This window comes from Syngnathus floridae, chromosome 1 (genome assembly GCF_059516105.1).
Source record: "Syngnathus floridae isolate MCC-2025c chromosome 1, RoL_Sflo_1.0, whole genome shotgun sequence".
Taxonomy (NCBI): Eukaryota; Metazoa; Chordata; class Actinopteri; order Syngnathiformes; family Syngnathidae; genus Syngnathus; species Syngnathus floridae.
Genome location: NC_142413.1, coordinates 22,573,531 through 22,591,821, shown reverse-complemented (window position 1 = coordinate 22,591,821; position 18,291 = coordinate 22,573,531). Strand labels below are relative to the sequence as shown.

Here is an 18,291-nt window from a genome sequence, read left to right as displayed (position 1 = left end):
AACTTGCATTCAGCGTTTCTCTTCAGCGGTTGTCGGCAAGTACAGAACTCAGCTGTCAATTGTACCGTCGTGCTCCTAAAGGACAGCTTCTGCATGTCTGAACACTGCCGATGTCGTTCTCCTCCTTCACAGCAGGCCTCAAGGTGCCATATAGTGTATCAGGAAAACGATATCTACCGTGTGTTTCCCATATGAGGTTCTATGTACTCTAGCTGAGCTTATTTAATTTATTTTATTTTATTTTATTTTATTTTGTTTTATTTTATTTTATTTTATTTTATTTTATTTTATTTGAATAGGTCCATGAGAAGAGTTAGGGTCCTCGTTGCAGTCTGTGAAGTGGCCTAGTCGCTGACAGGATTTATGGCCAACAGTCCATCAACAGTGATTTTTAATGTCTCATGATTAAGAGCTGAGGTGAAAACATGGACTGATCCCACCAAGAGCACACAAGGCCAAGCTCTGTCATTGCCAACTGTGCTCCACGTCACACACTCTCTCACCATCACTGTCCATCTGTCATTTGCCTTTTAAATTTTGACCTCAAGGTGTGACGAGATATACATAATTCTCATATCGTATCTGTTGCAATGCATTGTCAGATATCAATTATATGGCAGTTCGACGTTGAAGTAATTTATCTTTGCTATTAATACGATGCAGATGTCGGTAGTCTCCTTTGAAACCTGACTGTTGGACCACTGCTCAGCTCTATTTTTGAGTTCCGGCCCGATATTCAATACCGTATCTGCTGCCACAATACGCACATTTGACCCATTAGTAGCACAACCTGACCACACTCGCTCAAAGATCCGCAGAGCCACCAAAATAAAATAAAAAAGACCACCTACACCTAATATAATGAAGCTGTTGAAAATGTTTTGGGGAAAATTTGCTAATTAGGTTTTATTGTGTGTGTGAAAGAAAGTTTTCTTTTGGTCTTTAGTCAAAAATGAAGTAACTGCAAACATGGCAAAAAATAGTAGCGCTAGACATTTTAGAATTTGATAGTCAGGCCCCCTTACTCATGGAGGTTTTCCAGAGCCCTGTAGCAAATCTTCCCAGTAGAATGGAAGCAGTTACATCTGCGAAGTGGGTAATCAACTCCATATTTTGTGGGGCCAATATTTTGTCTGCTATATTTGTTTCCTTCTCGAATGAAGTGATCACAATTGGTGGCTCTCTCGAGTTCAGGTAAAAAGAATATTATAGTTGGCATTCTTTTAAAACCTTTTTGTTTTTCCTCTAAGGTTCTGAGCATGCTGCCACAGCAACACAACCTGCAGCCTTCTCTGACCTGTTACCTCACTTCTTGGTGGAACCAGAGGACGAGTTCATCGTGAAGAACAAACCAGTGATGCTCACCTGCCGCTCCACGCCAGCGACGCAGATCTACTTCAAGTGCAACGGCGAGTGGGTTCACCAAGATGACCACTTGATTGTGCGGACGGTGGATCCAGCTACAGGTACATGCACAACATTTTATAGTCATTCTAAAAGTAACTTCCAACTGAAACAAGTCAACTTGTGGTGGTGTCTGGCACAACTCTTTTGTTTAGAATACAAGGCGAGGGAGAGAGGTGAAGGAAAGTTTGCAATTTGCTCTTGATTAATGCATTCCATCAGTCCCTCAGCTTGTCCACTGGCCTATTCAGCTTGTCGGGATCGTAATAAGCACATTGGTTTCGGTCTCAGAAATTGCCATGATCACCTTGGAGACCTGTTTGTTTTTTACCCATTATGCTGCAGTCCCCCGCCTCTGCCATCAGTGTCGTAAACATGCACGACACTGATGCGTGATTATGCAGGGATCTGCCAATGCAAGCCACCCATTTGCAGCCTGACATGTGACAAGAACGTGATAATGACAGGTTGTGAGCACATGCAAATGTCTGCAATAACTAAGCAAATGATTCACATCAATCTGTGCACAGATAGTACCTATGTGTACATCTAGGAACCTTTCTTGGTCTTGTATTACAGTTCAAACATTTAGCTGGTATTTAGGACTACATAGGTTTCATCTTACAATATGAGACAAAATGTTAGGGCGTAACAGAATTAATTCTGCCTTACTTCAGCAGTCTGACTCAAATGAGTAAAACTCTTTTACCGCACTGAGCCTTTGATTTGTTTGTGCTGACTTCTCCCTGGCTTATTTGTCTTGTCACCAAACTGCACAGCAGAAGTTGCGTCAGAAAAATAAGACATTTCCATCTACTAGTACAGGCCACTGTTTAAAAGAGAGGAAGAGGAATAGAATAACATACTCAGTGGTTACCACCCCTTCATATGTTATAAAATTCTAATTTTCTTTTTTCATTCATACTGTACCAACATATACTCTTGTGAATTTATTTAGTAACTGAGCACAAAAAGTTTGATTTTCTAACAAATTAATGTTGCTAAAATGAAAATGCAAATGTCAGGCTAATTTTAGATCCGATTCAATATGCATCTCAATATGATCTGATAGAATTTTACATGATGCGATATGGTACAGTAAAATAGAGTATGGCTTTACTGGGCTTTAGTTTATTTTGAACACATCCATACAGTACTCAACAAAGTCGAAATGTGCATATATCAAGTTATTTAAAAAAAAATCCCTAACTTTCCTCATTTGCCGGCACCGCTATACTCCCTAGCATCTGGGAGGAGTATCAATACTCAGAACTAGAATATCGATAGTATTGTTTTTTTATAGTGGTCTGGTGTGTATATTAACTAAACTGCAGAGTTTACTTGGTGTTTGATTGAGGTGCATGTTTGGTGCCTGGAGCAACCATATTTGTACAAGTGCTTTTGTATCGATAGATCTTCCTGAACAACATTGCTCAAGAATCCAAGCACCCACAAAAACAATCCAATGGTTTTTTTTCACAATTGGTTGTCATTTCAGAGTAAGTCATGTGTAGAGTTTTCAGACGGATGACATTGAATTATTGAGCTGACTGATTAATTATTAATTGATCGTCTTATGATATGAGAGAATGGAATGATTAAATAAGTGCTAAATTAAATCAGGTTTGATTGATTATGAGCACAAATAACTTGGTTTTGGGATGAAGGGAGTCGATAATTTGTCAATTATGAAGCAGTTACATGAGCGCGACTCATTTGGCTTCATTTTATCAGGACGCCGTTTCAGTTGCCAAGCCTCGCTGTCGTCACGATGTGCATATACGACAGCTACATCGTTTGCGTCTCTTGCAAAGTTGTGTCATAAACCACATTGTTTCTGTAAAAAAAGTGGTACGTATATGAAACCTTTAACGCTCCTTTTGTGTGTTTTCAACCTTTATAAATGAGGCCCTTAGCACCACCCAATTCTTCTTTGGGGCATGTGAATGATTAGGTGGAGTTGATTGCGTTCAAACGTCACAGCATCAACTAATTGATGCACATCTAATGGAGTGCTCTGCACTATTTAAGGACTTGGTATGCAAAAAGTGACAACCCATGAATAAGAAGCCTCTGTGACCTGGGTAAACAGTAATCTTGACCAAATATGTGCTCTTCCTTTGTCTCTTGTATATACACAAGCATTACACTGAAGGCCTTTAATTGGTCTGGACTCTGTAATGAATGGCTCACTGAATATGGCTGCTTTTCTTCTCAATGGACCAATGGCTTGAGTACCATAGTGTCACTCAGTCAACAGGTTCAAATATTCAACGCCAGTGTTGAAATCTAAGTATAGACGCTACTGCCCTAATTCTCCCTTTGTCAATATTCAATACCTGGGAGGGAGGCTCTTAAGCGAATATTAAGTACTCTATTGGCTTTAGTCCCTGTTGTGACCTTGCAGAGTTAGCTGCTCAACTTTGATAAGAAGATCATGAATCGTATTGTCGCGATGTTGCCATAAACTACAATTTGAAGGGAACATCATATTACCAAAGCAGCGTTACTCTGCCAGCCATTAATGACAACGGACCAATTCATCATAAAGTTATGAGCCCTTGTAGTCAGCATTTATTTTTCTTTGAAATAAATCTGTCTTGCCTGGTCTTCACACTCTGTGAAGTTCCATCTCGCAGCAGCGGCCGTCACTCTGTGCTCCCACGATCTTTGATGTATGTATGTCTCATGTGGGGTTGTGTAGATGTGAAGGACACATGACTGTCTAAAGGTATGACTGCTCCAAAGCACCCACATCGATCTAGCAAACACCTAGGATGTTTAATGTCAGTGCCGCCCCGAGGAGTTTACGGATGGGTCTCTCTAGTTCCCCTTCAAGCCAGAAGATGAGACGAGCTCACATCAGTATGTGTGTGTTGTGTGTTCGTGTGTGCGTGTGTTATTTACCGATCCACCCTAAAGGGGATATTGAAAGGTTACGATTGGGGAGCATAGTTATTTAGTTATGGAAAAATCCCCACGCCCGTGTTCAGTACAGACTTGCCAGGCTGACCTCACACCCCGGTCATCACGCTAAACTACAAACTTGGATTTGTTGCTAGGCAACAAGATTTCTGTCACAGCAGAAGCTGGCCAATATGTCGGGCCATGATGAGGGAGACTTGATGAATTGGATGTAAACCCGAGTTTATTGACAATTTACACGGCAGAAAAGAGTGCACCATCACCTTCTGTAAATAGCCCGAGAGGAACTTTGTGATTAGTTCCACCTGAATTAATTGTGTTCCCTGCCCACACTCTGCACAGAACTGGAGAACGAAATAGGAACAAAGAAAAACATGTTCAGTAAATTCCTTATCCTTTGCAGCTTGATGTATCAGCCTTTGTTTCATTGGTTGGTTGCCGTGTGGTCACATGGGAGTCAAAACAATGCTAGAGGTGGTAGCCTATGTTCGATATGAAAATCTTTCTTTTCACTATTTGATGGATGAGTGGCCCAGCAATGATCAATCATAGAGTTTGGTTTTGCAAAAGAGCTAGAAGTATAATACCCAAAACTATTAATATTATATTTTGATGTATGGTAAGCTGCCCCACAGTCAAAGTGGACCGAGGTTTGCCATGGTAAATGCTCATGCTGAACCAACAAATAGTGAAGAAATATTACTGCTGCTAGCCCAAGTGAGTCTGATTGGGTGGTGAAGAATTTGCAAGCCCTGGGGCATTACTTTAATACAGGTGCATGTTAAACATAAATTAGAACATGTTCCAGCGAATTGAAGTTGACATTTTGAATGTCACAGCTATAAACTGGCTGTAATAACGCAGCATGCTGTGACGATAACATGTGCTACATATTACAAAATAACGTTGACACACAATGTTGTGAATGGTTGCCAGATGCCTAGCATAAACTTTTGGGCGGTTTTGTTGGTAAAAATTTTTTAGGTGTGTACGATAATATCTTTATGGTTTGAAACCAGTCAACCCAGATTTAGCAGTTAATTCAATATAAATATAGTGAAAGCTGACTACAAAGAACAAGGTTTTGCATCACATCTAAAACAAGGACTCGCCGTTTTAAATTCAGAGACTTGCCATTGATCTGGGTGCAGAAGATACCGAAGAGAGTGGGTGCAGTAAAATGGCTACGGTGTCTGAGATGAAGATAAATTGCAGCCCCAGATAGGAGCAGAATAGGGTTTCATTTGAAAGGTACTTGTGGTAGTCTTTAATGGGGTTACATTTGTCATTGATTCAAATAGGGTAATGTAGGATACAATGAGATATTCCAGGCAAGGTTAATGCAGAGTGATTCCTCTCTTTCTTATAAGCTTCTCAATTAAGTGAATTAAATCATGCAGTCTAATAACGCATACTCAATTAAATGTATTGTGTTAGATTTATTCATGTACAGTATGTTAGACTTGTTGACTTCAGTGCTCAACATTTGATGACGTTTCCTCAACCGAGTGTAGGGAAGATGAAAGGAATGATGGAAAGATTGAGAGGGTACATGCCATGGCGGAGTTTTGTGTGGATACGTTTTCATAGATAACTTCTTGATGCCGTTAAGACTGCGATCTTCAGGCTGAATATTTAATCCCTCTTCTGGTCGCCGGTATGTGGTGCAGCCCATTTTGCCACAATTCCCGCAGGACGCGATTAATCAACAACCAATTCAACTCAAATGACATTCCCTATACTGTATATCAATCCATCAATATTCCTGTGAAGAAAACTGACAAATAGATTGATATGTTTGTTGAATGAATAATGGAATCCACAAATTGTAATTCTTTCGGTTTTGTTTTTATGTAAATCTAACCCGACGTGTCAGTGAGACTGATGATTCCGTCAGCCTCACACAGCAGAGCGGCGAGATGATGATGATTCCCAAAAGGCAGGCGTTTCAGCGATGTAACAGTGTGGCCCAACACTGCGGAGGCAATATTCAACTAACCCCCATCTCTGTTGGCTCCCCGCGGAATCAAATGTCAGTGTATCTGCCAGTTTAAATTAATACCTGAATCACCTGTGACGTAGAGATGGGTTTGTTTCAAACACAGGCTCAGGTGGTAGCCAATGTGACATGTGGATAACTATCTCTGGCAGACATAACCTCTGCCCTCATCAGGTGACTTTGTTTACTGAAACTGATCCAATCCCGCAAGCAGAGACGGAGCGCACCAGCTGTGGAATGTCCACTTCTAGTAATACACCTTTCAAACTTTGACTCAACCAGTCTGTATTGCACAAATTCTGTATGATAGGGTCAACCCCTCGCAGGTAAGGGATGACCTGAGTTTGACATTGCATCAGTGTTGCTAATGTGAACAAGGGTCAGGACAGTCATTCTCAATGATTACAAGCGCCTTGCAAATGCTTCCAAATGCATAGGTATAGTATGTTACAGTGACTATATTTTGTGGTCGTACTTACACAACATTCTCTCCCAAATGTTGTCCTGACTTCTAAGTTGTGATCGCCCATATCAGGAGCAACTGGGGGTTCTGTAACAATGTGTTTGAGAGAGACACCGCCACATTTCTTCACATGCACAGGGACGGTTGACTTAAGGAACGCCTTCGAACATGAAAGAGAAAGAGATGTCACAATTTGTCCTTCCTCTCCTGATATCAATGTCTGTTATTGATCCATCCTCGAGTCTATCAGTTCTTATTACCTGCCCTCAGTAACTTATCTCAATTGTTGTGGCTGTGACGGTTTCCAAAGCTTCGGCTGGCTCTGTGCCTTTCTCAGATTGTCCTTTATGGAAGAGGAGGACCGGGGGATGTCTGGTGAGTCCTAATAAAGATATATCTCATCTGAACAAATCAATAGTGACAGTGTGTTTGCCTAGATTAGGGAATTCTCCCACTCTATGATTTCTCATCAGACACATGATGAGGAGAAGGGAGATAGGCATTTGAGCAGGGGATGCTTCTATAGGCCAGACTGATTTGATTGTGTTTGCATTTCATCTGCCAGCATTGATGGAAATGATTTTGATCCTTGTGCAGTATTGTCAACCCCGCAGAAAAGCCTCTCAGGTGGAAAATTCATGCATTTCATATTCCTATTTCAATAAACCTCCGCCACTGCTTTATAAAGGCCCGGGCTGTTGAGGTGTTCTTTGTTGATTGAACTGGTTGTCAACAAGCCATAGAAGATGCAGAAAATCATAAAGTGGCACGGGTTTGCTTTGTGCCTTATGAAAGAAGAATTTTGGGGACCAAAATTTTCATAACATGCTGTGTAACGTATTCACATTTGAATTACTTTGCACTTCTGTAAGCATGCCCTATAACCTTAGGGTTTATTGGCACCAGCCCTCATCAATCCTTCTTAAGCTAAATACCACCGATGACGTGGTCAGTAAATCTTTTAAAGCCATCCATCACTTTCTCATTACAACTAATAATGCTTTCATGGCAACACAGAGGTAACCCTTGCGTATACAAGAGGGTGAGGATTAATTTGTATAAAAGATGTCTTTTGTGATTGACTCGATCCTGAACTGTAACGTGATGACATATTTAATTTATGATCCAAAGGGAAGATAATCTTGGCTTAGCCCAAACAATCGCTGACCTTTCTTTTAATATCTGCCAGCTCCCACCCACCTTTGTTTCTCACACCCACACGAATGCTGCTATTGAATTTCCAGAAGATTCCTTTTGTAAGATCACTGTTTCTCGTTTGAAGCCTACTAGGTCGGAACTACCCTATTGTTGTGGCGGCACACATTAGTGATTAAACATGATCTTTAATAGCAGGTTGAGTAGAAGGCGTGCTGCAATTTAACCAAAATCTGATAATGAACTGGAGGAAATAAGGCAATCACAGTGAAGGGGGCAATATAGTCCTAAATGAACAAAATGGCCTTTTACCACCTGCTAAGCATCGATCAGTAGCAGAGAGGACTAATTGATAATGCATTATTCGTAGCTGCCTCATAATGAGACTTGTATTTCATCCTGTCCTTGACTGTGGGATGGCACAGCAAGGTATAGGGCGATGAATCGCTCAAAACAGATGGTTAGGTGAATTGTTCCCATAACACATCTGCCAATGTGTTCCATTAGGGTTCTCAGACAGGTCAGCTCAGTGTGTACATGTGTGTCCGCATGTGTGCATGTGCAAGCGAACGGAGAGTCACTTAGCGTGTGAGTGCATTAGAACTCTTGATTTTGATTGCTAGATTCACATAACAAACTGGTCCCGAGGAAATTTAGCAGGAAAAAATCCAAACACCTCAGTGCCATGTGTGCTTTTCATTTGGGAATATTTTCTGTGACAACATGGCAAAACATCATGAGACCACTCATCCAAAAAATGCTGGACATGCTCTGCTAAAAATGTTTTTCCACTTAGACAGTTTGCAAACTTTGAAGAAATATATGGTCCCAAAATCAAAGGAGAATTCAGAAATGCGGAAATGGAGTCAGACAAATGGGGTTCACAATCAAAGAAATGTTCTCCATGAAATCGTAGCCAGTGAAGTGTGATGCACAAAATTTACATTACCGTAATTTTCGGACTAAAAATCGCTCCGGAATATAGGTCGCATGAGCCATAAAACGCACAATAACGTGAAAAAAACATATATGTCGCTCCGGAGTACAAGTCGCATTTTGGGGGAAATTTATTCAACAAAATCCAACACCAAGAACAGACATGAACGAGCAACAACAGGCTAAACGATAGGTATGCTAACGTGACATGAACACAAACGAAGAGCTGAGAACGGGCCTGACGTAACATTCAGAGTTATTCAAATAACTATTACATAAATAACACGTTTATAAAACTATCTGTGTCACTCCAATTCATTAAATCCATTAATCATCCTTTATGGAAACGATGCCGCGTATGCGCCGCGCCGCTGACGTCTAAATATTCTAAATATTCCACAGACCCATATAACGATATATAAAGTATATGTCAAATAACTATCATATAAACAGCAATATTATCAAACCATCTGTGTCACTCCAAATCATTAAATCCATTGATCAAATTACTCGTCCTTTGTCAACAACGCCGTGCAGGCACCCTGACGTCAGCCTCGTCGTTATTCCACAGATCTAGTATATAACTATATTATAGCGTTAACAAAGTACAAGGAAAGACGTGGGTTTGGTAAATTTATTTATTTAACAAAACAAGAGTTCAACGCATCAACAACTACCGAACTGTAACGATAAAAACATATACAAGTGTCTATACGAAATAAAATATATCAAATAACTATAACATAAATAGTTCACCACCACACGGCCCCAAGCACCGGCGTGGATTTCCAGGTGTGTGGCGGCGTGGACTTCCATGCCCGGAGGTGGCACTTCCAGCCACGAAGGTGGAAGAGAGCTCCATAGAATAGGACCGGGCGTCCGGAAAAGCCATGTCCGAGCCCCATTCACCGTCCCCGGACAGCCATCCGGCCGAGCGCCGGCCGCCGACTTCCATCCACGGAGGTGAAAGAGAGCTCCGTAGAGTAGGACCAGACGTGCATAAAAGCCATGTCCGAGCCCCCTCCACCGTCCCTGGACAGCCACCCGGCCGAACATCGGCCCCCAACTTCAATCCACGGAGGTGAAAGAGAGCTCCGTAAAGTAGGACCGGGCGTGTGTAGAAGCCATAATAGTTTTTCAAACCTTATGTGTCACTCCAAATCATTAAATCCTTCAAACTTTTCGTCCTCCGTGTCACTTACAAACAAAGCCGCTAATGATGCCGGTAGTACGTGGGGCCCTTCGTCATCCCGTGATCGAATATTTGTCCTTTATGTAAACAACTGCTGCGCCAGTGACGTCACTTGAAATTCAAATTACAGTAATCCATTGCTACATCGCAGTTCGTTTATCGCGGTTTAACTTGTTTTTCTTTTTTGGGAATTTTGAAATTTTGTGAAAAAATTCACATATAAGTCGCTCCTCAGTATAAGTCGCCCCCCCACCCAAACTATGAAAAAAAAAACGCGACTTATAGTCCGAAAATTACGGTACATTTAGTTCTAATTCCAAGCAGGCCCTCTTCAAAGTTTGTACAGCACAACAGCCAAAGTAGTCAACAATTTGCTCGGATTGGCACACAATATTGTAAATATTACAAATATATGTATTTTTTGTATTTTATCCTGAGGTGTATTTTTCCAAGTAATGTAGAACCTGTAGAACAATTCCACATGATATCTATTTTTGTTGTGATTTCATTGTGTCTGGCTCATCTCTTTTTAAAGTTATTCTCTGCATGCAGGCATAATGAACTGAACATTAGCTGCGATTAGTGGAACAAAGTGAAAGAGTGATAATTACACTTTGCCAAATAACAACACAGGCGTTCCATTCTCCCACACGTGGAGTCTTTGTCCTCCCACCAAAAGTAAGCTAGTGTCAGTCCCTCGCTTCTATTTCTCTCGAGCAATTTCACATTTTTTAGCTGGTATTACCTGTAATTTTATGTACTCTTCAGCAGACATGCATTCATAGTTTCTGTGAAAAACATCAGTGTGCAATAAATGGATTACAGCTCCTGTTCACGTACTTACGATTTAAAAAGTTACCAGCCTCAAAGATAGAGTAAAAGTCATGTCGATATTTGAACTTCTCTTTCCTGAAGCCTCTGAAGCTTTAATGCAAAGGGGCTTCAGTGACCTTAGAAGAAACGCTCCATGACCTACCCCAATTGTCTGGAAGAAGTAGAGGTTTGTGTGCAGAACATGTACTGTATTATCCAGTTCAACTGCACTACACTGTACTTGTGCTGAGAAAATAGGGGCCAAAGTTGATGATGTGCTCTGAATTGACAACACTAACGCTGCGTCAAGAGGCTGGACAAGGCTAAAAAAAAGATGATAAACTTCCTACCCATCTTGCTATGATTATTTTGTGCAATTAAGATACATTTTCTCCTTTTATATTTTAACCTTATTGCAACTTCGTCTTTCAAGCTTCATCCACATGGCAACGAAATGAAAGCTGTGACTGTTAGGCTGACAGGCGCGCACCACGTGGGGCTTTGTGATGTCAATCAGCACCTGTTCTGTTCAAATTGGTTTAGTAATAGTGGAGCTGGAGCGGGGGGATCGGAAGGAGGAGTGCGCCAGCTGACAGCTAAATAGTCCGTGGAGATTTTTGATAGGCAGAGGAACTGAGTTGGCTGACACTTAATGCTTTGTGTGTTTGGCCCCAAGGAGACTTTTAAAGCATTTGTATTTTACACACTCCTGGAACAAACATCAACTTGCCGGTCGCCTCCTTTTAAACTAGAAGCTGCAGGGTGTCCTGGGTATGGGACATGGTGCAGAAGGGAAAAGTCTATTTGATGCAGCAAGCGGAAGAAAAAAAGCTTCAGTGTCCTTGTGGAGTGCTCTATGAAACACAAAAAGGAGCTCAGACATTTTACTCCAAAAGTGTGCGTGAAACAATGCTTTCATCATGGTAAAAATTGAGAAGATCCACTGTAGAGTTGCTGCTATAAATATACATTTCAGATGTACTGTATTTGTATCTCATGTAGTATATAAAATCCAAGTGTTGCTATGTTACAGGTCAAATCGAAATATAATATAGCTACTGCTAGTATGTGTAGCTACCTACTGCCTCAGTCATCTGTAAAGGAAGTCAAAGCAAAATACTAGGCAACATAGGCACGTGTTGCGGGGACTCTCTCCATCAGAGCGCATGTTCAATGAGGCATGCTGACAGCAAAACGAACAGCAGCGTACTGGTCTGGGACCCATCAGGAAGCATTCCCGAGGTTTTTATGCAATCTGCTTCAATAATTAACCACTTCACATCATCTCAGACCATGGATTTGTTTCTGTAAATTGTTTTGCCTTCTGTACCTTTGCTAAAACCTAAATAAGCTGTCCTGGGGGATCTGACTATACACAGTTTTTATATTTTGGAACTTATGCAGCACATCATCCTCTTTCACTCCTTGTGTCTATAATGAGAATGTGTCATGTGTAATGTCAAAAGTGGTACAATCATCTCTGTTCTGACTGCCTTGCACAATATGGTGACAGTATAAGTAGTAAATAGCAGAAAAAGAACCCCAGTAACTTGGATTCAGTTTCATGTGAAGTGTCTCCCTTTTAGGGCAGCAATTAATCGTTTTATCCATCCATTCATCCATTTTCAATACTTCTTAGTAATAGTGCAAAAAGTAGACAAAATGATTATGGTTCAGTTCCTGGTTTGGTCTGTAACATGTCAGAAAAGAGGTACACATGTTGAGCATTGTTTTCCAAAGTAAAAGCAAATGATGATCAATGTCTCTTTTTTTTTTTTTTTAACACAAAGGTAACACTGGTCAACAGATTCTTAAAAACCTTTTTAATCATGGATGCAAGTGAACTTTTCTAAGTTTATTCTTTACTGATTACACATTATGTTTTTCTCTAGCACGTCAGGTTTTCATAAAAAAAAAAAAAACAATAATAGCATGTTGTTGATCAGTGTAATCACTTTGCTTTTATGTAAGGACCACAGCAATTGGTTATTTATTCTTGAAAGACTCAAATTACTCAAACAAACAGTGACTCTAAATGATTTATCGATTCCTAAAATAGTCGATTAGGGGTAGATTCATCTCAATCATTGCACTTCTACTTGCTTCCATGGCAAATTGTCATCTCCCTCTGCTCTGATAATTGTGACAGTTCGACTGGTTTACAAGGATTGTTTCAATATTATTCATAACAAATATATATTCATAAGAAATCAAAGTTCGACTAATGCCCTGGAATGGATTGTACACTGAATAGCGTCAAATGTGCCATTTTAGGTTGTGCTATATTGGTTCCAAGGTCAACTCAAGTTCAAGTATACTCCTGACCAATTTCAAAGGTCCACTCTCCTCTTTCACTGCCTCACCTCAAGTTTCAGCGTCAGTTTATTTATAAAACACACATCCCCTCTGTCTTGCATCTTCTTGATAAATAATTTACACAGTTGCATTTGAACAAAGAAATTAATAATTAAAGGCCCAATACGTGTTCGGTCTACAGCACTCCATCCCCTTATGTCATTTCGGTTGATTCAGGCGCAAAGCATGTTGACTCGTGCATATGAACACTGGGGCATTAGGTGCTATAAATGGACCATGCGTTGTTGTTTTTTCCTCAGGTATCTTCTTTGTACTCAGTTCAGCTGCAGAAAATCTTTCTCAGTTGGTAAAATGCTTACCGTAATTTCCGGACTGTAAGGTGCGACTTTTTTCCAAAAATTTGAACCCTGCGGCTTATAGTCAGGTGTGGCTTATATAAGATTTTTTTCGTGATTTTTGTGATGACTTGATCACTTTTATACACTCGTAAAAAGGCTGTGGACCACTGTTGTGCGGTATCTTGAAGAAAAACACAACAACAAAAATACTATTTTAAAGCACTACTATGGCTGCTGCTTATTCTGGCTGTATTGCGTGTGACTATTATGAGCTTTAGTAGGAATGCACGCTAGGTGACCTGCGTCAAAGGGCTCTAAACCCTTTCTCTTACTCTGCCATGTGACTCAGAGATTACACAAAGCAGTGACGCTGTTTGGACCATCTGCATTGTATTAAAACCTAATCAATCAGCATTTAAATTCAATTCTTCTGACATTTTGCTCACCAAAAACAAGTTGTAATGAATGTGAACTTTTAATGCATTTTATTCAGGTTACTTTGAACCCTGAGGCTTAAATGGCGGCGCATTTATGGATTTTTACGGCTTTCTGTGTACTGTCTTTCTTTGTAAAAAACTCATGTGGACGTGTGACTTATAGTCTGGTGCGGTTTATGTAAGAAAAAAAACAAAATATCCCTGAATTTTAGCTGGTGCGTCTTATAGTCCGGTGCGGCTTATAGTCCGGAAATTACGGTACTTTCATTTCGTGAGGCAAATAACGTGTCACAAGCTAACGTGTTATTTTCATGTCCATCCATCCATCCATCCATCCATCCATCCATCCATCCATCCATCCATCCATCTGAACTGCTTAGCCTCATCGTTAACACAAAAAAGATGGAACATAGAGAGACTATATGAAAATATTAAGCGTGCTTTTCAACTCGGTCATAGCCTCTTGGCTAAAATTTTAACTGGAATACACTAATCAAATAATGTTATTAAAACTTTTTGTCACTTGAAAGGTGACATTCTTTGATTACCGTATTTGCCGGTGTATTGGTCGACCTTTTTCGATCCAAAATCGACCGAAAAAAATCGACCTCGACTTATACACCAAGTCATAAAATTTAACTTCGTATTCATTGCTTCAAATGTGATGGTAACCAAGGCCGTTTCTCATGCATCTCATTGTGGGTGGGTGTGCGTCCGTCAGGCTCATCAAACAGCGAGAAACTGAATCATTACAAAGCGTTCGTCGCATTAACACGCATCCTCAGCAACAATTTCAAATATTCTCACCTCAATAACGGACATCGAAAGCCAGGCAGCGACGATGACTGCTAGGGGGAAGTACTGGGTATTGAGAGAATGTGCGAGTCATCGCGCGTCAAGCAACGACAATAACTACCGGTACGTAAACATTCAATCGCCATGTCTAAATGAATGTCGTTGGCACTTAGAAAATATTCGCCAAACTTGGCCAGACTTCCAGGGGAAGAGGCCGAATTTTCACTTGTTCTGGCCGACCGGAGGAACCAGCCGAGGCGGACACTTTACGGCGGTTGAGTCGTTGGCACTTAGAAAATATTCGCCAAACTTGGCCGGACTTCCAGGGGAAGAGGCCGAATTTTCACTTGTTCTGGCCGACATGGGGAACCAGCCGAGGCGGACTCTTTATGGCGCAAGAGCCGTTGGCACTTAGAAAATTTGAACCGGGCGGCTCGCCGGCCGCTGGAAGTCGAATGAGGCTCCGCGATCTCCTCCGCGGTACTTATAAACAGCCGATCCGCTCGGCTGGAGTTATTTCCGGCCACTGCGCATGCGCACGGCCTCCCGGAATTTGAACACGTTTCGTCAATAAATTTCGCATATTTCTGATTGAATTTTGAAGTTTAATATAATGCAACAATTGAGCTCGACTTATACAAAGGATATATCATAAAATCGTAAATTTCCGTCGAATTTTAGGGGGTCGACTTATACACCGAGTCGACTTGTACACCGGCAAATACGGTACTTTTCAAAGAGGACGGCTGCTGAGTAGTTGACTGTGCAACCCTTCAATAATTGCCTTTTTTAATGTTCGCAAAGTCAGAAGGACGGGAGCAATTGGCACCTGGTGTATTCAGTGTTTTTGTTTTTAATTTTAATGAAAATAGTATTAATGACACTGGATTTTCGCCAGAGTATTTTTTTTCCCTCAAATGATGCCAGGTGTTTGAAAGGGTGTGAATTTGACAGTGTCACTAGCTTCTGCTGAATTACAATGCTCAGTATAAGGAGGTTTCCAGGCATCTTTTAGACATTGACTGGGCGATGAACAAAAGTATTGTCTATTTGTATCGTCCACAAAGTATATTAGGCATCACTGTTACTTTTAGCATTGGCGTTTGTAAGATATAGACTGCTTAAACATTTTCATTGTGTGTATATTTTTTCTATTCACCAACCTGCAATACCAACTTCTAGAACAGCAATGTTTCAAGTGTTCAGTGTATGCAGTCAAATCATGGCATAGTCGTGTGGTGAGCAAAGTTTTCACATCCCCTTGCAGTGTATTAGAACATTTTCTAATGACTGTGCGACACTCAAATACTATGTTGTCCTGTGTCAGAATCACTTAATTTTGAGTATCTGCCTATAAATAAGTAATGCATTAAGAATGCCTCAAAATTGTCTCGTTTATACTTTTTTTACTGTGCAACACTCAGATACTATGTTGTCCTGTGTCAGACTCACTTAATTTTGAGTATCTGCCTATAAATAATGCATTAAGAATTAAAGAGTGCCTCAAAATGGTCTCTTGTTTGTTTGTTTGTTTGTTTGTTTGTTTGTTTGTTTGTTTGTTTGTTTGTGTTAAATAATCGTCTCCTAATATGATATCTCTTTACAATGCTAACGGTCTAGCGCACCAGTGGTTCAAACTGAGCAAACAATCTTTTTATCACGTATCAGTGGTGCAGCAGAAAATAACGCACACAAATTAAGTTTAAATATTCTTTGTTGAAAGAACTACAATCCATGAAAAATATCCCAAATGCCACTTCGTGCTATAGCTAAAACAGATGGTCAATAAATCAATTTCACATATCTAGCACATGTTAAAGTAAAACTAAGGTAAAAAAAAATCTCATTTCCGGAGTATTGCAGAAGCTAATCTGGCATTGAAGTAAACAACAGAAATTCAAAAGAAAGTTATTGAAAACCCTCTGTACCTCATCAAATACAAACTACATTGAGGTGTAACGTGGGCAGTGAAATTCCGAGAGCAAATATGTTTGTGTGGAAGGAGGCACCTTTCTCCTTTTTATTGAGTCATGGTTTATATTGTTCCTCACCTTATTTAGCATGTTCCTGAAAAAGCCTCCACCTTTGCGCACCGCCAATCCAAAGGCTCAAGAGAATCCAACCAACAGTGAGTAGGAAGGGAAAAAAAACTAATGCAATTTGTATGGCGCAGAGCACTCTGCTGCCAGATGGGAGCCTGCTTGACTTACCTCAAGCCTTCCTTATTTACTTCAGAGCCCGGTGCCATGTCAGACAAGGGGGAGAAAAACATGTTGGACAGAGCAAATTATCACAGCTTTCATGTGGCCAACATTCTTTCAGATATCCTACTCAGCCAAATGAAATAGAAGCGGAGGCAAAGTGCTCAGGGCCCTCACCTCGAACGTGTTTTCATTTGAGGTAGGACAAGGTGTGTTTAGGAGATAAAGGAGTGAGTCCCAGTCACTGGCAATGTGAAGACTGTTGCCGGGCTTTCTGGTGTTGCCAGTCATCAGTCGGTTATTGGATGAGAGTAATGACAACGAAGACTTGCAGCACTCATGGTGTGGGTGTGTTATTCCGAAAATGTCAGATAAACTTATTAGGGAAGGACAGTAATAATTGAAAAATCCATTTGCATTTAACAAGCAAGGCAAGCCTTTTGAGTTGTCACAGTATCTTGAAGTCTCATTCACATTTTTCATTTTAACTTGAGCTGACATGTCTTTAGGTGACTAGCTAAGAAATTTGGTGGTGATTCTGGACTGCTTAGTCATTCATATACTACTTGGAGTTTATGCGCTCCCACATCAAATCCTTCCAACAGGCAATCATACTTTGTAGACTGATCTACCTTTTCCATTGGACATCGCAATTTGCCTGGACAGCAGCTGTAATGTAAAGAGTAAGGAGCCTCTCCATGTACTATGTGGTTCTTAACACTTACAAAGACAGCAATGTACAATGTTGCATTTTTCATCCAGGCGTTGATGTTGCTTGGCCCCTAAATATAGTAACTTAGATGTGAGCATTCTGTGACACAAACAAAAAAAAAAAGCTACTCGAGGTTTGGGCAGCAATTCATTAGCATCTATTCATTATCAAACCTGAGAACACTTGTGCTATTCCACTAGTTTTTCAGTCATTGTATTCTGCATTGTTGTTAAATCCTGTGTTAAATGCAGTTGAACAAATACTGTATGGAAGCGGAAGTTGAGCTTAACTGCTTGTAATGGCGTTCATTCAGGCTCGTCTATTTTCAGCTTCCGGGACTTTGACAATAGGGTTTTAACTGCATGATCCACTTTCATCAAGCTGAATCTCCTTGGAGTGGCATTGGACTGAACTCAAAAAGACTGATTGGACCACTACCTGCTCTCTTGTTTGTCAGCTATGAATAATCTGTAATGACATCGGCAGGAGCCTCGCAACGTGCATTCATTGTGGGAAATGGACAGCTCAATCAAAAGACGCTCTTGAAAAGCTGGTTGTAACCGGAGGCAGTGCCTTGACCCAGAATACTGTCCCACTGACTTGAG

The 18,291-nt window shown here is 40.7% G+C and overlaps 1 protein-coding gene and 1 long non-coding RNA gene across 8 annotated transcripts in view; one reads left to right on the top strand and one right to left on the bottom strand.

Annotated features, from left to right (window-relative positions):
• Window positions 1-18,291, top strand: part of unc5a (unc-5 netrin receptor A) — a 161,182-nt gene that overhangs the window by 70,177 nt on the left and 72,714 nt on the right. For all 5 annotated transcript variants that reach the window (XM_088387621.1, XM_088387638.1, XM_088387630.1 and 2 more), the window contains one exon: window positions 1,251-1,466. In XM_088387621.1, the coding sequence (XP_088243747.1) occupies window positions 1,251-1,466 (216 nt within the window). The remainder of the gene's footprint in view (window positions 1-1,250; window positions 1,467-18,291) is intronic.
• LOC148404642 (uncharacterized) overlaps window positions 1-18,291 on the bottom strand; it is a 39,547-nt gene that overhangs the window by 12,126 nt on the left and 9,130 nt on the right. For 2 of the 3 annotated variants that reach the window (XR_015860961.1, XR_015860959.1), the window contains exon 4: window positions 1,366-1,460. This is a non-coding gene — a long non-coding RNA (uncharacterized LOC148404642). Of the gene's footprint in view, window positions 1-1,365; window positions 1,461-7,018; window positions 7,174-18,291 lie in introns of those variants that run through there. The other variant, XR_015860957.1, reaches the window with a different exon arrangement.